The sequence below is a fragment of the Hyaena hyaena genome, unplaced genomic scaffold, assembly GCF_003009895.1.
Source record: "Hyaena hyaena isolate Hyena2069 unplaced genomic scaffold, ASM300989v1 scaffold_285, whole genome shotgun sequence".
In the NCBI taxonomy this organism is placed as follows: Eukaryota; Metazoa; Chordata; class Mammalia; order Carnivora; family Hyaenidae; genus Hyaena; species Hyaena hyaena.
In genome coordinates, this window is record NW_024080917.1 from 1,769,956 (window position 1) to 1,795,544 (window position 25,589).

Genomic DNA, 25,589 nt, shown 5'->3' on the forward strand with positions numbered 1-25,589 from the left:
CGCTCCTTCCCTGACACCTTCCCTGCCCCCCCTCACGCTCCTCCCCTGACACCCCTCCCTCCAGAACAGTCTTCCCCTAACACTCTTACCCCCAGGACACCCCTTCCCCAAGATGCCCCTCCCTCAGGCCACCTTCCCTTGACACCCCTTCTCCTGGGACACCCCTCCGCTTGGATGCTCTTCCCCTGATGGTCCTCCCTCCAGAACTCTCCTCCCCTGAGATTCCTTCCTCCCTCACACACCCCTCCCCCCACCCCCTTCCTTGACACCTTGACACCTCCAGGACACGCCTCCCCTGCCACCCCTTCCCCTGACACTTCTCCCTCCCCCCTCCCCCACCACTCCCCCACCTCATCGGTCCCCCACACACCCCTCCCCCTGGGTTGCCCATCCCTCGGGGACTCTCCTCCCCTGACACTCCTCCCTGTGACACTCTCCCCGCCAGGACATCCCCCCCACCCCTGCATCCTGGGATGCTCCTCCCCCAACACCCCTTCTCGCTGATGATCCCCAGCCCCCCAGGACGCTCCTCTCCCCTCTCCCCACGAAGCTCACACAGGCGGATTCACAGAGCTCCCCCTCCACACCCCTCCTCCCAGTGGGGTCCGACGGGTTCGAGTGGAGGGGTGAGGGTGCTCGCAGTTGACTTCTTAGCACCTGGCCCCCCGTGACCTGTATCCGCACCTGGAGTCGGGTTCCCCAGTTAGCCTGGGCAGTTGGGGGGCCCTCTCCCAAGAGATGGGAAGTGCCACCGCAGAGTTCCCGCCGCGAGTAGCGAGTAGCGAGCTCAGCGTTTGTCACGCTGTGCCCCTCACTCAGCCGCACCTGCTGGGCCCGAGGCCTCGCTTCTGCCCCTGTGGCTTCGGAGAAGTGGCAGGTGAAGTTCGAGCCTCCGCGGCACCTGCGGGGCTGCCCTCAGCAGTCCCGCCCCAGGCGCCCAGCACACCTCCCTGCCCCTGTCCTGCACGCAGAAGGGGCACAAGCCACCTGAGCCGGCGGGCAGTGGAGGGGTCCACACGGGTAGATGCAGCACGAGCTCAAACTCAGATTCTCAAACCAGCATGGCCGTCGGGGCAGACGAGTGGGGACGGCACGGTCCCAGAGTGAGGTGGCCCGGCGGGCCAGACTGTCTCTTCCAGAGGGTGCTGGTCCCTGGCCTCGCCTGCCTCCACTGCGCTGTGGGCTCCGAATCTCAGCTTCATTTCGAACGCTCTTCCTTCGCGCGAGGAAGGACCACTGAGGGGCAGGGTGCACCCTGGGAGGGCGAGGCCGGGCTGCCTGTCTCCTGGGGCGCAGCGGGGACCGTGGGGTCGCCAGTGTGCGCCGTCAGCCACGCGTTGGTCTCTTCACGTTCCTATAAAAATAGTGCTGGCCGGCGGCGCTCTGTCCTGTGCAGGGTTGCACGTAGCAGGAGATGAAGCGAAGACGGTTACCCAAGGAGGCTCTCGTAGACTCTAAAAGGGGGCCTGGAACAGTGGGGAAATGCTGGTGGCTTCGCGGTGGAGAGCACAGCCCGAGGGCACAGGGCTCGGGCTTCCGGGTGCGCGGGGCTGCCTCGGATCTCGGCGGGCATTGTTGCTTCCGTCAGAAGGAAAGGGATCTGAGCTACTGGGTCAGGCCACCCGGTGCCGAACACAAGACCATTGGCTCTGACAGAGGCACTCCCGCCATCTGTCCTCTGGGGGTGGACTCCGTGTTCGGAGCTGTATGAAGGAACTGGCTCCCCATCTTCCAGGGACAGGGTTCTGTGGCTGAGATGGCCGTGGGCAAGGGGGCACCCATCCCGCACCGGTCTCTTTCCAGAAGCTTCCAGTAAGGTTTCTGAAGTTGCAGGGTTTTTTACGATGCCAGATGCCAGGGGGGCTGTCCACACACTTCCCTTGATGTTGAGTTTGGTGATAGCTCTGGTGGACCGCTGACCCACCACCAGGCTAAGTAACGACCCCTGTCCTGTGCTCCGGCCTCTGCACATGGACCAGAGCGCGTTCAGCAGCGGCGTTTGCGTGCCTGCTCAGCCACCGTGAGCTTGCGGCCAGGACGTGCTTTTGTGTCTATTTCTGTCTTCTGTCTTCCAGAGGCCTTCATAGGGTTTCCTTGACTCCTTGCCGGTAGTCTCTGCCATTGCTCTTGTCCCCATGATGCCTTTCCAGCCATGCCCCCCTTCCGCTGCCCATCCCCCACCGCTCCCGGCCGGCTGCTGAGGACACGCAGGACACCGGCCACCCACCCCGGGCGGCCCGGACTCTCTCCTAGGTGCACTCACAATTCTTCAGACCTCACGTTACCGTCTTTTTTCTTTTTTCTTTTAGTCTCTCTTTTTGCTGGAATTTCCCCCACACTTTTCGAGAAAGGATTCATAGGTGAACTTGCTGTGTTTTTCTCACGCTCGTGGGAATTCCTCATTTGTCGGGGTCTGTGATTCCCAGTCCAAGCAAGTTTTCTCAGAACATTCTGCATTGATGATGCGAAGTCTTCAGGTAGCCTGACCCTGCTCTGTCCCAGATGCCTGATGAGAGACACATTTGTTCTTTCTCCTGACACACTTCTGGGCTCGAGCGCACGGGGCTTCCCTCAAGAGCAGCTCTGACACTCTCACCCGGCGTTATGCAGACCCCTGCCCAAGGGCTCCCGAGCCCCTTCCTCTGGGGGTTTTGTGGAGGCCCCGTGGCACAGGTGTGGCTGATGAGATCATCGGTCCTGGGCAGTCGGTCCCCTGGCCACTGGCCCCCAAACTCCAAGGGTCACCTGGTTGGTGGGAACCCAGGCCAGGTTGAAAGGGGCTTGTCATACACGACAGCAGACGCTCCTCGGCCCACACGCTCGGGGAGTTTCGGACCCGGGACCAGGACCAAACCAAGTGTCTTCCTCCACCGCAGCGTCAGTGACTCGTGTTTTCCTCTGGACGCTTTTAGAGGCCCTGGCGCCTTGCCGTCTTCACCCTGGGTCCTTGTGATTTGTCGGCCGATCTGCATGAGGGTCCCTTCCTCAGTCCTCCTCGGGGGACTCTGGCCTCATTCGTCCTGGGCCTCCTGCCCTCGCTCTGGGCTGGGCCTCAGACGCTGCCCGTCTGCTGCCTCTGGGCCCGTGTCTGTGTGAACACCCCAGTGGGTCTCCCAACGCGCCCCATTCGGGGCCCCTGCCCCCGCTTGCCTCCCCTCTAGGCTGGAGAAGCTGCCTTCAAAGCTGAATGAGGGCGTGAAGGAGAAGGTGGGCCTGGCCCACCGAGCAGCCGTGAGTGCCCACGTGACCTCCGGAGGGGGCTCTGAGTGCCGGGCTCGGGGGACTTTTGCCCGTAAGCAGACGGCACACCTCCTTAGCTCCGCACCCCTATGGGCGAGTCCGTGGGGTGACATGGCTTTGAAAATCCTACCTCCAAAGGGTCTCAAGGCCGGTTTTGATCCATCTCTAACTCCTGCCTTTGCTTTGCCCCATCACGCTCGTTGGGAATGTTCTGTGTGCCCGCTCTGCCGGCCTCCGTGTGCTACATGAGGTAGAGTTTTGTTCCTCTTTGAGTACTGTGAGGGGGTCGAAGCTGCACTTTCTAAAAGCGGTAGCAGGGCACCTGGCCTCGGGTCCCGATCCCAGGGTCATGGGATGGAGCCCCGCATCGGGCCCCACGCTGACCAAGGAGCCTGCCTGGGGTTCTCTCTCTCCCTCTGCCCCTCCCCCGCTCACACTCTCTTTAAAATAAGAAATAAATAAAAGTAGTAGCTTGTTGCGCTCCTTATCGGGATGCTCGAGGCCTCACCTGGGCTCCAGCCGCGCGGCCGGTACCCGAGAGAGAGCAGATGGAGGCAGCGCGGCCGACATGTGCGTTCTGCTTCCAGAACTCTGAGCTGTTCTTTGGAAATTTTGAGAAAAGAAAATGGAACCAAAAGAAATCCCGCAGCATTGGATGGTGTTCCGAGACGTCTCTCTGAGAGGCCACGGAAGTTAGCTCTTGCTCTGTCGTCCAGGCCGCTCACGCTCTAATGAGGTGCCCTGCTGGACTTTGCAAGGTTCTCTGTGCAGCACCTCCAGGCTGTTTCAGACACAAGCACCACCGCCGCTATTGAGCTGTTAGAGAAAAAGCCCTGGTGTCGCTGTGCCACGGCCCGCGGTGTGACCACAGTCAACGAAGACCAGCCAGTGGAGAGGGGCGTTTGGGGGGTGGTTCTGTTCTAACCTTTTAGCGACTCATCTGAGCGGGACAGATAACCTGTTTTCTGTTTCTGTCTTAAAGAAAACATTTGCAGACATCCTTGATAATGCGTATTTAGGTAGTCTGGTCACTTCTAGATCCTTCTCTGGGTTACCCTCCCCACCCTCGGGGCTGGGAGGCTGCTCCTGCCTTCCTGGGCTGGGGGTGCGGGTTGACTAAACCTTTCTAGGTTTAGTTGGTTGGTTTAGCTTTGAGATGTTAAGGTATTTTGAAACCATTTCTTAGCCATTTCTGTAACTGGAGTGGAAGTTGAAATAGGTTTTCTTTTCTGAATATTAATCCAAGCTATGTTCATTGTTTCCTAATAGATAAGATGAGACTTTTAAAACTTAACTGGTGAGGGGCCCCTGGGTGGCTTAGTCGGTTAAGCGTCCGACTTTCGCTTAGGTCATGATCTCGCAGTTCGTGGGTTCGAGCCCCGCGTCGGGCTCTGTGCTGACAGCTCAGAGCCTGGAGCCTATTTCAGAGTCTGTGTCTTCCTCTCTCTCGGGCCCTCCCCTGCTCGTGCTGTCTCTCTCTCTCCTAGAAATAAATAAAAATATTTAAAAAAACCAAAAACAAACAAAAAAAACTAACTTGTGAGACCAGGGGCACCTGATGGCTCAGCCGGTAGAGCATTTGACTCTTGATCTTGGGGTTGTGAGTCTGAGCCCCACGTTGGGCATAAAGATTACTTACCAAAAAACAAAAAGTTCTAAAACTCATTGGTGAGGCCAAATTGTTTTCCTTCCACTGTGTAGTTGCTGGGAGGAGGCACGGCTGCTACTTAGGCCCCCTGTGGAGGAGCCCCAGAGTTCTGGAATGGGCCAAGGAAGCCCAAGTCGGGAAGAGTGGGTAAGACCGAGTGGAGCTGAGCGGCCGGGCTGCACCCCGGGGGAGCACCCTGGTGGAGGTGGTCTCGAGGGGCGGGCAGGGCATGTGGACCGTGCAGCTCCCGCCCCCGGTGGAGGCAGGCCAGCGAGAAGAGCCACGGTGCGCTCTCTGTGGTTGGGTGACAGGCTTTCTTCCTCAGGTGACTTCCCTGCTTCCACCACCAGTGCTGTCCCCTGGTCCCCTGGGTGCCGTCAGGGGCCAGGACTCGCTTCTTTCTCCACTGTGGTGAGCCACACAGAGCGGGCTTTCAGGACACTTAAAGAAAAATAACTCTCCTTCTGCCAGGACCCCACGGTCTCAGTTGCTGTAGCTTTGTAGTAACTCCTGAAATTGGGCCCTAGGCCTCCTCCAGCTGCGTTCTTTCCCAGAGCTACTCGGGCACCTCCGGGTCCTTTGCTTTTCCACGTTCGTTTGAGAACCAGCTCGTCACCATGTACACAAAGCTTACTGGGCATTCTGACTGAGACTGCAGTGATCAGACGGGGGCGGGGGAGGGATCTTTCAATCCATGAATATGATGCATCTCTCCGTGTATCTAGGTTTCTGATTCCTTTCATCAGTTTTCATATGCTTCCCACATACAGATCCTGGATGTGTTTTGTTAGAGTTTTATGCACTTTTTTGGGGCTGCTATTGACTGTAATCACAAAAATTCAGATTACACTTAATTGCTGATATATGGGAATACACTTGACTTTTTTTATGAATATAATTTATTGTCACATTGGCTTCCATACAACAACCAGTGCTCATCCCAAGTGCCCTCCTCAGTGCCCATCACCCGTTTCCCCTCTCCCCCTGCCCTCCATTCACCGTTAGTTTGTTCTCTGTATTGAAAAGTGTCCTGTGGTTTGCCTCCCTCCCTCTCTGTTTGTAACTGTTTCCCCCCCTTCCTTTCCCTATGGTCTTCTGTTCAGCTTCTCAAGATCCACGTATGAGTGAAAACATAATGGTATGTGTCTTTCTCTGACTGTTTCACTCAGCACAACACCCTCTAGTTCTATCCACGTTGCTGCAAGTGGCATGATTTCATTCTTTCTCACTACCAAGTAGTATTCCACCGTATATATAAACCATATCTTCCTTATCCATTATCGGTTGATGGACATTTAGGTCCTTTCCATAATTTGGCTCTTGCTGAAAGCGCTGCTGTAAGCATGAGGGTACATGGGCCCCTATCAATCAGCACTCCTGTATCCTTTGGGTAAAGCCCTAGTAGTGCTATTGCTGGGTTGTAGGGTAGATCTATTTTTAATTGTTTGAAGAATCTCCACACTGTTTTCTAGAGCATCTGCACCAGTTTGCTTTCCCACCAACAGTGCGGGAGGGTCGCGTTTCTCCGCATCCTCGCCCGCATCTGCTGTTTCCTGAGTTGTTCATTTTAACCACTCTGACAGGTGTGAGGTGGTATCTTTGTGGTTTTGATTTGTATTTTCCTGATGATGACTGATGTGGGGCATCTTTTCATGTGTCTTTGGCCATCTGGATGTCTTCTTTGGAAAAGTGTGTATTCATGTTTTCTGTCCATTTCTTCACTGGATTGTTTTTTGGATGTTGAGTTTGTTAAGTTCTTTATACATTTTGGATACTAGTCCTTTATCCAATAGGTCATTTGCAAATATCTTTTTCCATTGTGTCAGTTGCCTTTTAGCTTTGTTCATTGTTTCCTTTGCTGTGTAGAAGCTTTTTATCTTGATGAGGTCCCAGTGGTTCATTTTTGCTTCTATTTCCCTTACTTTTGTTTAAAAATTTTTTAAATGTTTTATTTATTTTTGAGAGAGAGAGAGACAGTGTGAGCAGGGGAGAGTCAGAGAGAGAGGGAGGTACAGAATCTGAAACAGGCTCCAGGCTCTGAGCTAGCTGTCAGCACAGAGCGTGACGCGGGGCTTGAACCCATTAACCACGAGATGATGACCTGAGCCGGAGTCGGACGCTTCACCGACCGAGCCACCCAGGTCCCCCTACCCTTACTTTGGGAGATGTGTCGACTAAGAAATTGCTGCAGCTGAGGTCAAAGAAGTTGTTGCCTGCTTTCTCCTCTAGGGTTTTGATGCTTTCCTGTCTCATGTTTAGGTCTTTAATCCACTTTGAGTTTATTTTTGCATATTGTGTAAGAAAATGGTCTAGTTTCATTCTTCTGCACGTTGCTGTCCAGTTTTCCCAGTGTCATTTGCTAAAGAGACTGTCTTCCTTCCATCGGATACTCTTTCCTGCTTTGTGAAAGATTAGTTGGCTATACATTTGTGGGTCCAGTTCTGGATTCTCTATTCTGTTCCACTCTTCTATGTGTCTTGGTGCCGGTACATACTGTCTTGATGATGACAGCTTTGTCATAGAGGCTAAAGTCTGGGATGGTGATGCCTCCCGTTTTGGTTTTCTTCTTCAATATTACTTTGGCTATTTGGGGTCTTTTATGGTTCCATACAAATTTTAGGGTTGGTTGTTGTAGCTTTGAGAAGAATGCCGGTGCAATTTTGATAGGGATTGCATTGAATGTGTAGATTGCTTTGGCAGGTATTGACATTTTAACCATATTTATTCTTCAAATCCATGACCATGGAATATTTTTCCATTTCTTTGTGTCTTCAATTTCCTTGATAAGTTTTCTATAGTTTTCAGCTTATAGATCTTTTACATCTTTGGTTAGGTTTATTCCTAGGTATTTTATGGTTATTGGTGCAATTATAAATGGGAACAGTTTCTTTATTTCTCTTCCTGCCGCTTCATTATTGGTGTATACAAATACAACCGATTTCTGTACATTGATTTTGTAGCCTGCGACTTTGCTGAATCCATGTATCAGTTCTAGGAGTCTTTTGGGTTTTCCATGTAGGGTATCATGTTGTCTGTGAAAAGTGAAAGTTTGACTTCTTCTTTGCCAATGTTGATGCCTTTTATTTCATTTTGTTGTCTGATGGCTGATGCTAGGGCTTCCAGCACTATGTTAAACAACAGTGGGGAGAGTGGACATCCCTGTCATGTTACTGATTTCAGGGGGAAAGCTCTCCGTTTTTCCCCATTGAGGATGATATTAGCTGTGGGCTTTTCACATATGGCTTTTATGATGTTTAAGTATGTTCTTTCTATCCCAACTTTCTTGAGGGCGTTTATTAAGAAAGGATATTATATTATGTCACATGCTTTTTCGGTATCTTTCCACAAGATCATATGGTTTTTATCTTTTCTTTTGTTAATGTGATATATCACACTGATTGATTTGGGAATATTCAACCAGCCCTGCAGCCCAGGAATGAATCCCACTTGATCATGGTGGATAATTCTTTTTATGTGCTGTTGAATTCAACTTGCTAGTATCTTGTAGAGAATTTTTGCTTCCATGTTCATCACGGATATTGGCCTGTAGTTCTCCTTTTCTGTGGGGTCTCTGTCTGGTTTAGGAATCAAAGTAATGCTGGCTTCATAGAATAAGTCTGGAAGTTTTCCTTCCATTTCCATTTTTTGGAACAGCTTGTGAAGGACAGGTATTAATTCTGCTTTAAATGTCTGGTAGAATTCCCCAGGGAAGCCATCTGGCCCAGGGCTCTTATTTGTTGGGAGATTTTTGATAACTGATTTAATTTCTTCACTAGTGATGGGTCTGTTCAGATTTCCTGTTTCTTCCCATTTGAGTGTGGGTTTCTAGGAATTTGTCCATTTCTTCCAGGCTGTCCTGTTTGTTGGGATGCAATTTTTCATAGTATTCCCCGATTAATTGCTTGCATTTCTGAGGGATTGGTTGTGATTAATCCATTTTCATTCATGATTTTATCTATTTGGGTGCTCTCAGTTTTGTTGTTGTTGTTGTTTTGTTTTTGAGAAGTCTGGCTAGGGGGTTATCACTTTTGTTTATTTTTTCAAAAAAACTCAACTCTTAGTTTCATCAATCTGTTATATTGTTGTTGTTTTGGATTCTCTATTGCTTATTTCTGCTCTCATCTTTATTATTTCTCTTCTTCTGCTGGGTTTGGAGTGTCTTTGCTGTTCTGCTTTTAGTTCCTTTGGGTGTGCTGTTACATTTTGTATTTGGGATTTTTCTTGTTTCTTGAGATAGCCCTGGATTGCAATGTATTTTCCTCTTAGGACTGCCTTTGCTGCAACCCAGAGGGTTTGGACTGTTGTATTTTCTTTTTTTTTTTTTTTTAAATTTTTTTTAATGTTTTATTTATTTCTAGAAGAGAGAGAGAGACAGCGTGAGCAGGGGAGGGTCAGAGAGAGAGGGAGTGACAGACTCTGAAACAGGCTCCAGGCTCTGAGCTGGCAGTCAGCACAGAGCCCGACGCGGGGCTCAAACCCACGAACTGCGACATCATGACCTAAGCGAAAGTCGGACGCTTAACCGACTAAGCCACCCAGGCGCCCCTGGACTGTTGTATTTTCATTTTCATCTGTTTCCATATATTTTTAAATTTCTTCTTTACTGCCTGGTTGACCCAGGCACCCCCATAACAAGCTTTTAAAACACATAAGAAGGGTGCCTGGGTGGCTCAGTCGGTTATGGGTCCGGCTTCAGCTCAGGTCATGATCTCATGGTTCTTGGGTTTGAGCCCCGTGTCCGGCTCTGTGCTGACAGCTCAGAGCCTGGAGCCTGTTTCGGATTCTGTGTCTCCCTCTCTTTCTGACCTTCCCCTGCTCATGCTGTCTCTCTCTCTCTCTCTCTCAGAAATAAATAAAAACATTAAAAAAATTTTTTTTAAATAAATAAAAGCTTGCTATGTGTCCCGCACCTGCGATCATTACTGTACTAAACAGGGGTCATACATTGTCCAGGGCCTGGCCCTTCAGGAGCTGTTTCTTGGAGAATGTTACTTGCTCTCTCTTGTTGTGACTTTGGTTATTTTATCTCCCTACTGGTAGTGATGCTTTGGAGCCTCCACTAGGTGTGCTTTGATCTGTTCATTGAAATAGCCCTGGAAAGGAAAACAAACAAACAAACAGAAAACAGAAACAAACACACAAAGAAACCCAAAAACAACAAACCAGAAACACCAGCTACGAGTAAACAGCGAGGTGGAGGTGGTGCCGATGGAAGAGGCTTTATCCCATACAAAGAGAGAAATGCCAGGGGCGAGGAAAAAGAATAAAAACTGGCCAGAGAAATTATACAGCTTAATCCAGAGAGCGAGAAAGGGAAATAAAGAAGGGGGTGTAGAACATGTATCAAGAGAATGGGTTAAGTGTGGCTGCTTAAACAAACCAACAACCAGAGTAACCAGACCAGAGGAGGGAAGAGGTGAGAAGGAGAAAAGGAAGGAAGAATAGATCTGCATAATAAGAACTGCCTGAGAGGTAAGCCAGGCGGGGCAGCAGCGCTGGTCTGGAGGAGGGGCCGGCGGTTCCAGGTTCCAGAGACCGTCCTGCTTCCCCGGGCAGGCAGGTCCCCGGGCCGAGGGGCGTGGTTTGGTGTGGACGGTCGGCTCCTGGAGGTCTGATCCCTGCAGCCCCGCCCTGGTGTGGGGGGGGAGAAGAATCCCCCCGTCCCCCCACCCCGTGCCCGCCCACCCGTCTCGCCTCCACAGCCACTCCCCAACCACTGTGTTCAAGCCTCCTTCCTGTGCTTCGGGCAGGAACGAGGCCGAGTGTCCCACCTCGCCGACTCCGGTGCCCTGGCGCTTGTCCGGGGTTCAAACTCTCACTGAGTGCACCTGGGTGCTGGGGGGCGGGGGGGGCACTCCGCACCGCCTAACACGTGTCCCACAGCACCCCAGGGAGGGGATCGCCTTCTCCCACTGCAGCCTGCACCCCTGACCTAGCCACGCAGCCTGGGGCTGCCCCCCCAGGTGTGCGGTCCCGGCAGCCGGCCCCTGGCCGAGAGAGACCCTCAGTTAGAGATTGGTGAGATCGAGCCCCGTGTCAGGCTCTGTGCTGAAGCACAGGCATTCCTGGGACTCTTCCTCACTCTCTGCCCCTTGCCTCCACTCACGTATGCACACACACGGGCTCTTCCTCAAATAAATATTCGATTTACAAAAAGAAAGCAAGGCCTCACATCTAAAGTTCTACTTTAAAAAATAAAAAAAAAAAAAGCAAATTATACACAAGACAGGCAGGAGAAAATAAATCTTTAAAAACAAGAGTAGAGATCAATGAAATTGAAAACAAGAAAAAACAGAGAAGGTCAGTAAAACCAAAAGCTGGTTCTTGGAAAAGATGAACATAACTGACAGACCTCTAGTCGACTAATGAAGACAGACGAGAGAAGCAGTATCGGGAACGAAGAGGGCACACTGCTACTGGCCCCGCTCACACCGCAGACAATCAAGGAATACTACAAACCTCTCAAAGACCATAAATTCAGCAACTTAGATAAAACAGACCAATTACTGGAAAGACACAAACTCCTACCGAAACTCACAAAAGAGGAAACACAGGTAGTATGTCACAGCTAACTGCAGGCCAGCAACGCAAGGCTCACACATCCGTCTGTGGTTCACCGCACGGCCAGACTTGAGGAAGAGAAGCCATACAACAACATGAACACACAAACGCACGTGACAGGCGTCAGCGTCCACTCAGGATCGCTTGAGCACAGCCGGGGCACGGGAGCTCCACCAGCCTCCACGGCGGCCACGAGCCGACAGCCAGGACCGGACCTGACGATGGGCGCCTCGGTCCTTTCCCCTGAGCGTCTAGAACAAAACAAGAACATCTCACCACCAACATCTGCTCATCGTGCGGAGGAAGTCCTAGCTCATACAGCGAGGCAAGCAAAAGAAGTCAAAGTCGTAGGCTGGAAGGAAAGAAAGAAAACTGTCTCTGTTAACGCATGATATGACTGTCTATGTAGAAGATTTCAAAAAATATGCCAAAAAAACCCCACAAACAAACAAAACCCAACCCTCTTGGACCTAACGAGTTTATCAAAGCCACAGAATACAAGGACAATACCTAAAAGTCATAGAGGGGGCCAACATGGCGGAAAAGTAGGGCATCTGAAGTGCCCTGTCTCACAAACAAAGCGGTGTTGAAGCTAAAGGACTCTGACCTTGGAGAGTCTGCAGGATAAGAGGCGGTGGCTTCCAGGGACCCACTGGGACAACCTGACGGGCCTTAGGTGCACGACTACGAACTGGGAGAGAGAAAACCAACGAAGGGGAGGGATCCCCCTCTGCAGAGAGGCAAAGGGAAGAGAAAGAGTGGCTGGGGGCACGGACTGTGTCTGGACGAGAGAAATACACAGACTGGGACGGAGAGAGACCCAGTCTCTAACTGAGGGTCAAGTGCTGCTTCCACGGTACCCTGTCAGTTTTTACATGTTGTATTTTCAATTTTCATTCAATTAAAAAATCTTATAATTTTGCTTGTGTGTGTTTTTCTAATGTTTATTTATTTTTGAAGGAGAGAGAGACAGAGCCTGAGTAGGGGAGGGGCAGAGAGAAAGAGAGACCCAGAATCTGAAGCAGCTCCAGGCTCCGAGCTGTCGGCACAGAGCCTGACCCCGGGCTCAAACTCACGAACTGCAAGATCATGACCTGAGCCGAAGTCGGACGCTTAATTGACTGAGCCACCCGGGTGCCCCTGGCTTGTGATTTAAAACACACTCTACTGTTTATTTACAGGTGTGTGATACAATCTCCAGAGATTTGGGTGTGTTTCCAGATAACGTCCCGTGACCAACTGCTAGTTTAATTCCGTGTGTTTAGGGAACAGATTTTTTACAGTTCAGCTTTTTTCTTTATTTTTTATCTGCATCATGGCTCATGGCGTGGAGTCCTAGTGAATGTCCCACATGCGCTAGAAAATTGTATCTACTTTGCTGCTGGGTGGAGAGTCTAAAGATCTCATACATCTCTGCTATACACACGGCCGTCATCAGCATGTGTCCGGCCAAGGCAGTGCGTCCGTGTACGCAACACATACGTGTGGCATGAGGAAGGTCAGTTTAGGTACACGTGAGTCTTGTTGGTAGGTTCATGCACATTTAATCTCGTTATGTCCATTTGTCGATCCTTTATCATTTTACAGGCTTCCTGTTGTTTTTATGTCTCTCTTTTGTCTGATATTAATATAGCCATCAGCTTTCTTTTGATTAATGTTTTTGTGATACGTCTTTCTTGTGCTTTTACTTTCAACCTACTATGTGTTTATATTTAAAGTGGATTTCTTGAGGTGCCCAGTGGCTCAGTCAGTTAAGCGGCCAGCTTCAGCTCAGGTCATGATCTCGCCGGTACTGCGTTCGAGCCCCATGTCAGGCTCTGTGCTGACAGTGGGGAGCCTGTTTCCGAGTCTGTGTCTCCCTCTCTCTCTGTGCCTCCTCTACTCGCACTCTGTCTCTCTCTCAAAAATAAATAAACATTAAAATTAGGGGCGTCTGGGTGGCTTAGTCGGTTAAGCGTCCGACTTTCGCTCAGGTCATGATCTCACGGTTCGTGGGTTCGAGCCCCGCGTCGGGCTCTGTGCTGACTGCCAGCTCAGAGCCTGGAGCCTGTTTCAGCCTGTGACTCCCTCTCTCTCTGACCCTCCCCTACTCATGCTGTCTCTCTCTCTCTCTCTCTCCTAGAAATAAATAAAATATTTTAAAAAATTAAATTAAATTAAAGTGGATTTCTTGTAGACAGCTTAGATTTAGTTTCTGCTTTTTTATCCAATCTGACCATTTCTGTCTGTGGTGGTGAGTTTGGGACACTCTCATTGAGAGTGACACATGGAAATCTACCGTATTGCTCTTCGTTTTCTACTTATTTCTTGTTTCTTTTTGTCCCTTTTCCTGCCTTCTCTTTGGTTAGTTGAGCATCTTCTATGATTCCATTTTCATATCTGTGTTGACTGATTTACAGTTGTATTTGCTGTCCCACAGCCTGACTCTGAGGCTCCCTCCGCGTTCCAGAACGGCACCTGCCGAGCGGCGCACGGCCCTTCCGACAGAGAGCGCTCCCGGCGTCTCCCGGCCTTCGTGCTGCTCTCGCCTCACTTTCTTCAGAGGCTGTAGCGGATGGTGCTGCTTTTGCTGTAGACGAGGGGTCGCGCGGCTACGGCAGCGAGTGTCACACCGCGAGCCTCAGCCAGCGTAGGTGAAACCGGGAACGAAGCTGCCACCGCGCCCCGTTCTCCACCCCGGCCTCACCCCTGCCCGTGTCGCAGCGGTCCTCACCCTGCGCGTGCAGCACGGGCAGCTCGTCTCTGGGGCCCGCAGTCCTGCGGTGTCTGCGTGGGACTGCCCGGTGACCACCTGTGACCTGGCTCTCTCCCCTTGCTCCTCGCGCACGTAGGCGGGAGTGCCGTGCTCCCCCCCCCTCCTGTGGCGTCTCTGTGCAGGTGCTCAAGTGCAGCGGATGTGTACGCGCTTTGTACGGGCGGGACTTGCTAGAAACCAGTAGTTTAAACACCGTGCTCGTGACTTACACGTGAGCTGCAGCGCGAGCTCCGGGCCGGGGTCGTCCAGACACGTGTTATGACGACGAACGCTGAGTGTAGGCTACTCACCGGTAGCGGGCACGTGTTGTACGTCCGTGTGTCCCGTGCACACACACGACACGCGTAAGTCGGCGCAGCCTACGTGGGCTTGCGTCTGTCCACCCGTACACCGTGGCGCCTCCAGATGGGGTCTTCCGGTACGTCCCCCCCGCCCCGGACTGTGAGAAACACTCAGGCCCCTCGCGTCCCTGCTCTGATTCCTGCTCTGACTCCAAACCGCTGCTCAGACCGGCCTCGTCGCCCCCCGCGGCCGCACCCCTCCCGCTGGTGCGCACGCGCGCCCCCACTCACGGGCCCTTCCCTCTCTCTTCCAGTCGTGGCCTTCCTGGTGGCCCTGCAGCAGAACAAGCCGCTGATCGGAGACCGCGGCCTGCTGCCCTGCAGGGCGTACCTGGAGAGCGTCCGCCGGTACTTCCGGGGCCGCGGGGCCTGGGACGCCGTCAGCTACGCGCCCACCGTGCTCTGGCTGCTGGACTGGTCGCGCATGGACGCCAACCTGGACGCCCTCGCTCTGCTCGGATTGGGCGCCTCGTCTTTCGTCCTGGTCACCGGCTGTGCCAACATGGCGCTCATGGCCGCTCTCTGGGTCCTCTACATGTCCCTGGTCAGCGTGGGCCAGGTCTGGTAAGTAGGAGGCACAGCGGCCCGTAGGCCAGGCATGCCGAGCGCGGCCTGGGGGCGTCAGGGCCGCGGAGCCAGCCAGCCTCCTGGCAGCTGGGAACACGCAGCAGACTTCTTCTCGCGTCATTTTAATTAGGTGGGAGTAGAGACTGCTGGCTGCCAGTCAACCAGAATCCAAGAGCCTTTCTTCTTGGGGAATAACCGTGATTCTGTTGGGAGTGGCATGGCCACCCCGGAGACCCCGATGTCAGCCTCCTGCAGCCGGGGGCCCTGCGGATGGAGGGAGGGTCGCTGTGTGGGCTTCTGGGGGCGGGCGGGGGGGGGGGGCGGGGGGCTGACTGGGGGCGCTCTGGGGGCCGGGGAGCTGACTGGGGGCGCTCTGGGGGCCGGGGAGCTGACTGGGGGCGCTCTGGGGGCCGGGGGGCTGACTGGGGGCGCTCTGGGGGCTGGGGGGCTGACTTGGAGGCTGTTTCTTCTGGTCCTGCCCGCCCAGCTCCTGCCTTGTTCGGGAGGAACCGTCACGAGCTAGTGCCAGGGGCCACACGTGAGGCTGGCCCTGTGGGGGGCGTGGGCTCCCAGGCCACGTGGCCAGAGGGCGCAGCGGAGCTCCTTCTCCTGAAGGCTGGAGAAGGCCTGCGGGAACCGCGAGGCCGTGTGCCAGGGCGGCCGTGGTCCAGGGAAGCCTGACAGAAGTTGAGTGGCCGTGGGGTGCTATGGGGTGTTTGAGCGGGTCAGGGGGATCCCGCTCTTCTTTCCAGTGCCGGGCTCCGAGGAAGGGAAGGCTCACCTACCACAGGAAGCACGGGGCACGCTAAGAAAAGGCAAAGCTTTCTGAGAAGCTCCGGGGTAGAGGGTTGGCGTCTGTGTGGACTCTTGGCGGTTAGGGTGGGCATTGGTGTAGACATGGAGCCTTGGTGTCTGCATAGACCTGCTGAATTAGATGTGGGCATGGAGGAGGTGCAGCACTGCTGGGCGTCTGCTGCGATGTTCTGACTGAGCGGCCATCTGTCCTCTGGCGGAAAGTGTAGTCCGGTGGCCCAGCCGTCTGTGCGCCGCCGGCCCGGGATGGAGAAGCTTGTGCGGTCTTCCCAGAGTCGGGTTCTAACTCACACGGTCCACCCCAGGGCATGCGGACCTGACCTTCAGCGCGTCTCGCAGGTGGGATTTGAAGTCACCCCAGGGCTCTGGCGGTGGCCCGGGGTGTGTCCGGCGGGCCCGTCGCAGCTCCCCGTGGGCCTGTGCACTCCTCTTTGAGTGGAGTCTGGGCTGCACCCTTGCCCGGCTCTGTTCCTGGCCGTGGGTGACCCTGGTCGGCGCCGCACCGGGCCAGGCAGGCATGGGTGACGCTTAGCGTGCACGCAGGAGGCCCTCCCTGCAAGTGCAGGCTGCGGTGAAGAAGGCATCTCGGTCCCCTGCACACCCGCTCCGGGGCCCTGCTGATGACGGCGCGCTCCTTCAGGCGGATGCAGATGGGGCGCAGGCTGCCCGCGGCCGTGAGGCGTGAGGTCTCCTCCCCCGTCTGCCCCTCTCCCTGTGGGGTTCCCGGAGGCCCAACAGCCGAGGCGCCCCCCTTCTGCCCGCCCACGGTCTCCTGGCCGGTGGGTGTTTGCCGACCGAGGAGCACCCACCCGCGGGAGCTGCTGTGATTGGAGACGTGCGAGTGTACTCCACGCCTGAGAAGGGAGCCCTCTGCGCCCCTTTGTCCTGTCGCCATGCAGAGGCAGGTGGGGGCGGCGCGTGTCATCTGCGACACGTGGCTTGGGTCGTGCCTTCTCGTGTCCAGCAAGCAGAGAAAGTTCACTGTAAAAAGTATTTCCTGTCAGGCGTCGACTGTGGTCAGGGAGGATCAAGGCCACGCTCACGTTTCTGAAAACCACTTTGGGCGCCCGTGGACAGGCGGTCCTGCGTTGGTCTCCTCGGAAAAGAGGCTTTGCTCTCCTTCCCCTGGGTGTGTAAAAAAGTGTGATTCCAATTAAGTGAAGCTCACTGATAAAATAAAACTAGTTTCTCAGAAGTGGTGCGTGTGATGTTTTAGGTGAAAAAGAAAAGAAAATCCGTCAGTGGAGACCAGTGGCTTACTCGCCGTGCCCGTGGTGCCAGCAGTCCCCGTCCATGGCCGGGCCGCACGCCACTGCACATGCGCGGGGCCAGGCAGGCGGCTGGCGGGACTCTGGCGCCCTGCGCCCCCGAGGTGTTTCCAGCTCTGCCCTTGACTCGGGTTTCCCTGACGGATGACAGTTTTGGGGTCAGAGCAGCATTGAACGCTTACCACGCCAGGGCCCCACACGTGGGGGACAGGCTTTCTTTTTCATGACACCCAGTATGAGGGTCAGGCATGGGCCGTTCCTTGCGTGCCCCATGCATTTGAAGTTGGGGGAAAGAATACTTGTTGGAGGTGAGGTCCGGGCTGAGATCCGCGGAGAAGGACCAGTGTTGCAGTGCCGGCTGGTCCCCTGGGGCGCTTGGCGTCCCCCTGAGGCGGGTGTTGTCGCCTCACGCGGCTTCGTGCACGTTCTGGAATGGTGACCGCCCTCCGCCCGCTCTCCTGACTTCGTTCCTGGCACTGCATGGCACGTGGGAGCTACTGAAGCCGCTTCGTGGTGGCAGCGACTGGAGGTCTCGTTGTAGGGAGAGTGGCCCCCTTCCGGGCAGTCAGATGCCCCTGCAGATTGGTGGCCCGCGCCCTTGGCTTTGGGGAGTGGAGCACTGACTGCATCAAGTCCTTATGTTGTGGCCGCAGGAGGCGTAGCGGGAGATGCAGGGGCACGAACGAGGGACCGAGGCGCAGGAGAGCTGGTGGTGTGCCTCTTCCTGCGGAGTCCACACTGCGGGCGCCCTCTCCCAGAGCTTCAGGCCCGGCGTCAGTGTGGCCTATGGTCGGGCGTGGGGTGGCCGTGGGCCGTGAGGCCGCCCCTTTTGCCCCAGATGCCCCTGCGCCCCCCCAGGCCACAGCTGCCGGCCGGGACCCGGGTAGACCTGGGCCTCTGACTCTCCCCACGTCCCCCATGTTTTAGCAAACTCCAAATCCTCCTGATTTTACCCGGAAGTGTTTCTAGAACCTTCCTGTGCTGTCAGCACCCAGAGCGGCCTGTGTTCCGGCCGTCAGCTGTGCTTCCCACACGGCAGCTTCCCTTTGGGTCTCTCCCACTCTGGTTCCCAGCAGGTAAGAGACACCGTTTTCATATGCTGGGCAAATCTGAGGGATGAATCAGGATTTCCCATCTCCCCAGCTGCCTCTCCCCGCCAGGCTCGCGGTAGAGACCACAGCTGGCACGAGCTGGGCCCTGGGGGCCAGGATTTGTGGCCCCTGGTAGGGAACGGGAGCCGCTGGGCTGCGGGGGGCGGTAGCTGGGGGCGCGCATTCCTCCACTTCCTTGGCCGTTGCTGGCGGGCGGGCAGATGAAGAGGGAGCCGGCGTGAGAAAGGAGGCCGGGCCTGGGACTGTATTGTGCAGGAGGAAATAGGGAAGCGGCTCCGCACCAGGGCCCATGCCCCTGCGGGGCTTCCTCCTGGAGGCTGCCGGGAGCCGTAGGGCCCCGTAGGGATGCAGGACCAGCCCGTGCGGGGGCACTGAGCGGCTCTGGGGGCCCCCTTTCTGTCACCAGACGTCGAGTGTGGCTGGAGCAGGTTTTGGTTTTCTGGTGCTCGACTGTCCCCACCCCTGAGGCCGTGTGCTTAGGGGTGAAGATGACCTCTCAGTTCCGTTTGTCTAGCCAGGCCCAGCATCGTCTGTCGGGGGAGACGGGAGGTGGCGGCCTGGGAGTGGATTGAGCAAGAAGGGGCCTCAGATTAGGTGGCCGGCAGGCAGCCCCGCCCCCACCCCCACCCCACTGCCAAGCCGACGCGTCCCTGTCCTCAGACGCCCTGGGCCGCGGCGCATATGTCTGAGCCCACGGCGCGCCCGCGCTGTCCTCGCCGAGACCTTGAGCTTGTCTGCCTCGAACGGTGCCCAGGGCCCCAGGGGCTGTGTTCGGGGGAAGGAAGTGTGGTCCCGCTGGGGCGGGCAGGTCCCTCCCAGGGCCCGGGCTACCGGTGCCGCACGCGGTTTTGTTCATTGTGGAGGACCCGGCCCGTGGGACGCGGCTCCCCTGACTGATAGGCACACATTGGGTCCCTGCCCAGCTCCTCTAGCTTTTCCTTCCGATGCGATGAGCGTCATCCTTGGAACAACTGTTGGCTTCCGGAAGGCAGAGCAGTACGGGAGCTCCTGCCCCCCACCCCCACCCCGGTTTCGTGTAGTGCCTCTTCCTTGTCAGACTCAGGAGTGCTGACCTCATCCGTCCCAGGACGCCCCAGCCCGGGGCCACAGGGCATTTGGGCGGCACGACCCCTTAGGCTCCTCTGACCTGCAGCTTTGAGGCCTGGTCACGGATGCCGTGGAGCGTCCCTCCGCAGAGACCCGCCTGACACTCTTCTCACGCCTGGGCTGGGTGGTGGCTTTGGGGAGGCGGCCTCAGAGATCACGTGCCCTTCTTGTCACGTCAGGTCACATCACATGGGTGGTCGGTGCCGCTGAGGCCCCGTGGGTGACCTTGTCCATTGTGAGGTCGGTTTGTCGGAGTCCAGGCGTGCCGCCCAGGTGTGGGGCGGGGACGGGGGACGGGGATGCTTCTGCAGCGGGGGCGGGTCTGCTGGCGCTGTGGGCTTGTCTGTTCAGTCACTGGTCACGTCTGGGGGCTTCCCCATCCCGGGAACCGGTGACGAGTGAGGAGACGGCTGGGGTTCAGCAGCCGCTACTGCATGAGTTTAAGTGATTTTCAAGACGAGCCTCGCTGCCACAGCTCCATCCGTCTCAGACGCTGGAAGCTGCTAGAACCCTGAGGGCCCCCCCATAGCTTCAGCTTTCCAAAACATGGCTTTCCGATCCTTTTATCTGCGCTTTACTTTGGCAGTGCTCCTAAAGGGCTCCTTTGTAGCGAGAGGCTGGCTGTGCCGCCGTCCCTCTCTCCCCACCTTCCTGGCCCCCGAGGAAGAGAGGATTATCTCTAGAAATTTGGACGGGCGTCGGGAGGCTCAGGGGGTCCTTCCTGCAGAGGAAGCCGCCTCTGCCGCGTCCCTCGGAGAGCGCGGACAGAGCCTGCACTTCAAAGAGCGCCCAGAGCCGATGCCAGAGGGCCGCAGGGCGTGGGGGGGCCGCAGGGCGTGGGGGGGCAATGGTTGGTGCCACCGGGCGCGCTGCATGGCAGCTCCCCGCTGACGGTGGACGACGCGAGCCCCGTTTTGTCCCAATGCGGCAGCCCTCCACAAGGCCCGCCCCCGCCCCCCACCTCTCTGCCTTGAACGTTGCCTGGAGCCCAGAGGTGTCAGCGGAGTATCGACTGAGAGAGAGCTGAGCCGCAGACACGACTCCTGCCTCCATCCTGCGGGGTTCAGGGCGCGGAACGGGGCCATTTCCATTCCGCGGGAGGCGCGGCCTTGCGCGCTCCACAGTGAAGACCGCCCTTCCGCAGCCCTTCCATGTAGGGTCCCTTTTCTGATAATCTGTGCTCAGGGTATTGGGCGCCCTTTAAACTCTGTGATTCTAGCCTATGGCGTTCTCATGGTGTTTGTTTACAGAAATTAGTTACTGCCAGATACCCACTACTACATTTGCCTTTTCCTAAAAGATTCCTTTCTGACCTTTATTTTTGAGAGAGACAGACAAAGAGCACGAGTGGGGGAGGGTCAGAGAGAGAGACAGATACACAGAATCCGAAGCAGCTCCAGGCTCCGAGCTGTCAGCACACAGCCCAACATGGGGCTCAAACCCACGAACTGTGAGATCATGACCTGAGCCAAAGTCAGATACTTAACCGACTGAGCCACCTAGGTGCCCCCCTAAAAGATTTCTTGAGTGGCCTGCTGTGGGCATGGGCTGTGGGGAGACAGGTCCTGGGTAGCGGGCGGCCCCGCACACAGCACCTGGGGGCCTCCCCCCCCCACCTTCACCACATCTAGTGCCTGTGGGGTCTGTGACCCGACCCACAGTGTCCTGGGGTCACTGAAGTGGGCTTTACTTAGGTAGGGAGCATGATGCTTTGCTCCTGTAAATTTTTTGACAAAGCAAAGCAAAATTTTAATACATTTTTCTCCTTTTGTTTTTTAGGTATTCGTTTGGTAAGTGGAGCTCAGAGCCCTGCTGCGTGGAGGTTAGCGTGTGTGTGGGGTACATACTCGTCCACCTCTCTCGCCCGAGCCGCTGCCGCCAGCACGTCTGATGCCTGTGATTTAACCCGGAACCCTGGGCTCCTGACGTGGGGGTGTGCTGTGTGTAGGTGGTAGGGTCACACGGCTGGTCGAACGGTCCCAAGTGGTGGGCGATGTCCTCTCCAATCAGCCCTGTTCCTTGGGGTGAAGGTCAGGCCGCCCTACAGGCCAGCCCGTCTCCCTGCAGGCCGTGCTGAGTGCCCAGGACCCCCCTGAGCAGGGAAGGGGTTCGCCCGGGGCTAGTGCCGGTGGGACACCCCGCGGCAGTCAGATGTCTGCTTCGTTTGACCTGGGGAGGACTTTGGGCAGTGCGCCCGTGCCCCGCAGGGAGCGCCACACCCCCAGTGAGCATGTGCGGTGGCGTCTGTTGAGGGACAGCTGGGCCGTGGGCACCACTCAGCCCCCGGGTGGACAGGGCACACACAGCGCAGCTCATCTCCGGGTCCGGCCTTCCCGCGTGCCGGTACCACAGACACGTGAGCACACGCGGGGGGCCCTCAGGAGCCCCGCACCTGACAGCCTGGGCGCCCCGCAGATCCCCCACCACACGAGGAGCAACGGGCCAGGTTCCGGGCCCGTCCTGGAGGGAAATGATCGCCGATAGAGGCCATCCCTGCGCAGCTGTGGTGACTGCGCTGAGGCCCTAGGAATCAGGAAAAGGGCTTTCGGGCGAGGACGCGACGAGAGGAGAGAAAAGAACCAAATAGAAATCTGAGAACTGGAAACACGGCGTCTGAAATGACGGCTCCCTGGTGGGGCTGGGTGACAGCAGCACGTGGTGGGGCCCAGAGCCCCCGGGCCGAGCAGAGCTCAGGTGCCCAGGGGGACAGCTTGGGGGCTGGAGGCACGTGCACGGAGCCGCGGGGCGAGGGGCAGGTGAGGCCGTTTCCACGTTGGTTAGAGACACACCTGCACAGACTCAGGAACCGGGGAGGCCCGCACAGCCTGTGGGAAGGAAGCCGTGTCTGTGGCCCAGGCGGTGCCGCCGACCAAGGGGAAGGGAGAATCCTGAGAGCAGTAGGCGGGTCTGGACGCGGCCCTGAAGGCGCAGAGCCAGGGAGCCGGTGACTCCGACGGAAGCCAGGGCCTCGTGTCGGGGCGGACACTTCAGACAGGGGAACTGGCCGCGGCAGAGGCGCCCCCTGCTCTCCAGCGGCGGGGCGGCGGGGAGGGACGTGCTGGCCGCGGGCAGGCGTGTGCAGCCCAGAGCTGAGTCCGGGGTCAGCGTGAATGACCACGCTCCCCTCCTGCTTTCTCTGTGGCGCGCCAGGCTGGGTAAGTCCCATGACTCCTGAGACGCGTGACGCTCCCTGGCGGACGCAGCCCAGGCTCGACGGGCTCCAGGGCGGCAGGGGGGCCTCACGCCCCGAGGAGAGCTCAGGAGGGTGAGGGTGTGTGTGGTGACCCCTCCACCAGCCACTGGAAACACGTGGGGGTGCAGGTAAAACGCTGCTGGACAAGGTGGCGTTCTGAGAACACCCTGTCTGAAAGACCGGGCGCGGGACAGGAAGCAGCGGCCCTCAGCACCGCGTCAGCGAGCGCTTCGGCGTCGTGGACTCACACCCCAGCTAGAGAGCGGAAATGGACGCCAGGTGCCGTCGGGCAAGGGCACAGAGGACTGGAGGGAGGGTGGGGGCTGCCTCACACCAGCACGGGCCGAGGTGACGACCCCGCGCTGCCGGGACAAAGGCGGACGTGTGCTTGTGCCCGAGAGCACATGACGTGAGAGAGCGACGGGATTAGCGGGCACACAGGCGGCACCACAAGGGAAGGACGAGGGGTGCTGGCGAGGACAGCCCGAGCAGGGCCGCCGGGCGTCCGTCTGGGGCTCCGGTAGGAAGCGGCTCACCCAGGGGAGAGGTGACGTGTCCCATTCAGGCACCTGCGCGACGTCCACCGGGCACACCAGCCACGTCCTGGCCATCCGGGAGCCGGACACCGAGAAGGGGAGACCTCGTGTGCGGCGCCCCTCCCACGGAGAGCGGCGGCTGGGTGCTGTGCCAGGCAGCCTCGCGGCCCGACCTGCCAACGAGCCGCCTCCGTGGAGCGGCCACGGGGTCTGACACCCGCCCCCCGCCGCTGGCTCGGGAGTGTGGGGCCGTGGCTGGTTTCACCTCTGACCAAGCCCGAGAGCGGGGGGCAGGGAGAGGCCCCCCAAGCGTCACAGACGCGGCAGCTCCGAGCTCTGGCCTGTGGGCCTCCCAGGGCGTGCGAGAAGGCCTGGTGCAGCGGCGCGGGAGGCCGCAGAGCGAGTCCCTGGTGGCCCGTGCGGGAGGGCAGACTGCCCTCGGGCAGGGACATCCGGCCTGCACATCCCCCGAGGCCCCAGGGAAGGGGTTGAAGCAGAGGCCGTGTCCCCGGGGGGGCCCCGATTCTGCTGCCCAGTGGGGTGGAGGGGGTCAGGAGGGGGCTGGAAACGGCCCCACTCTGCCGATGGGCGGGCACGGCCCGTGGGGAGAGGCCGCTCACGGAGGGCACTGATGGCAGCCAGGGTCCGGCTGGATGGCCGCGTCTCGCTGCCCCACCCTGCTGGGCCACAGTGTCACCGCAGCCCCCGCTTCTGGCTAACCCGGCTCCTCTGAGGAGCGACAGGTTCTCTGCAAGCGCCCGACATAAACAGACATAAACATAAACGACATAAACATAACGTCTCGACACCCTCACGCGGGAGAACACGTGCCTGCTGACTGTGGATGAAGAGGTGCAGCGGTCGGCAGGGGTGATGCTGGAGCCGCAGGGTAAGGAAGGGCGGGGCAGCAGAGGAAACCATGGCGGCGCCCGTGCACGGACGGCAGCCGAGCAGGCAGGGCCGGACGGAGGCGCTGGGCGTCGGGCGCCCTTGCTGGCCTTGCAGGGAGGCGGACGGAAAGGGAGACGACAGGCAGGAGAAGGTTGGAGGAAGTAAAAGCCCAGGACTTTCCACACGTGAGCGAGAGGCACACGCCCCAGACCCTCCCCCACACACCGTGGTCGACGGGTGAAGGCCCAGAGGACGAGACGATCTTCCTCGCAGCCAGCGGTGCCAGAGACATCACTACGGCGCGCCCATCGGTCCCGGAGCGGGGGGCCCAGGGTCGGCCAGCACAGCGTCCTCAGTGGGAAGGCCTGGGGGGCTCTCCCCGCGGGTCCGCCGGGGCTGCTGAGGGGTCCTTCAGGCAAAGGGGCTTGATGTCACAGAAATGATCTGATCCTTAATTACCTTGAAAGGTAGGTGACAAAGCGAGAGTTGAAATTTAAAATTGGAAGTGAAGCTCTCCGTTGGCCCTGGGCCAGCGTCACCAGCCTCGCAGCCGGCCGGGCGCGGCCCTCGGTGTCGGGCGCGGCCGCCCTTCCTTGTGCCTTAGCCTTTTCGGCGAGAAGAGAGCAGCGAGTTCCGTGGGGAGCGGCTCCCCTGCGCCCTTGGCCGTGGGGGAGCGCCGCGCTACCTGGAGTCCGCAAGCTCCCAGCCTGGTGCAGTCGTGACCCGGGGGGTCTGGGAGTTTGGGCGTGAAGTTCGCCGCCAGCGAGGGCGTCAGGCTCCATGTGACCAGAGGCCCTTGTCCAGGCCACGGGGCCGAACCCCTCCTCCCGGCGGGGAAAGGCCCTGCGTCCGATGCGCCGAGTCCGCGGCAGCGGCCCCACGCTACCGTCAAGTCGGCGGTGGTGAAGCCAGCGGCCAGCCGTGGTGGCAGAGGCTCGCGGGGCTGCTCCGCCGAGGCCTCCCGTGGAGTCCAGAGCCCCGGCCCCTCCGCTCCCTCTGGTTGGCGGTGCCCGAGCCCCGTGGGCATCTGTGAGGCCGAGGTGGCGACCGTGGGGGGGGGGGGCGTCAGCATCGGGGCTCTGGGGCCCACAGCCGCTGTTTTGCTCCGAGGGTGAACACCTCCGCCCCCCGCCCCCGTCTGCGCATCCGCAGACGCTGCCTGGCGCTCGTGAGCTCCTTCCCCGGGCTCTGGGAGCCCGCGGCGCCCGTGGGCCGGGCTTGCTACCAAGCTGCCAACTTGCTGACGCGTCTCCCCCGGAAGGCGGCCCCTGAGGAGGGAGGCGTCGCGCGGTGTCCGCGTGGTGTGGCCGCTCGGCCTCCCTCATTAACCTCAGCGGACGAGCAGCCACGGCCGAGGGCCGGCCCAGCCGCCAGGCCCCACAGCCGCCAAACGGAAAGGCCTTAGGCCGGCGGGCCTCGCCTGGGGCCGCGGTCGAGGACTCGGGGCTCTCTGCTCTCGAGGAGCGTCGTCTGGGCCTGCGTCTCTGCTGTCCCACTGACTGTGACTCTCTTCTGCAAAGGGGACGCTGACGAAGCAGCGCCCCCTCCCCCATCGCC

The 25,589-nt window shown here is 57.7% G+C and overlaps 1 protein-coding gene across 1 annotated transcript in view; it reads left to right on the top strand.

Moving 5' to 3' along the window:
• The window catches only part of LMF1 (lipase maturation factor 1), an 82,799-nt gene that overhangs the window by 1,442 nt on the left and 55,768 nt on the right, over nucleotides 1-25,589 (top strand). Inside the window, exons 2-3 of the mRNA XM_039246822.1 lie at nucleotides 14,800-15,109; nucleotides 21,192-21,202. Of these exons, the coding sequence (XP_039102753.1) occupies nucleotides 14,800-15,109; nucleotides 21,192-21,202 (321 nt within the window). The remainder of the gene's footprint in view (nucleotides 1-14,799; nucleotides 15,110-21,191; nucleotides 21,203-25,589) is intronic.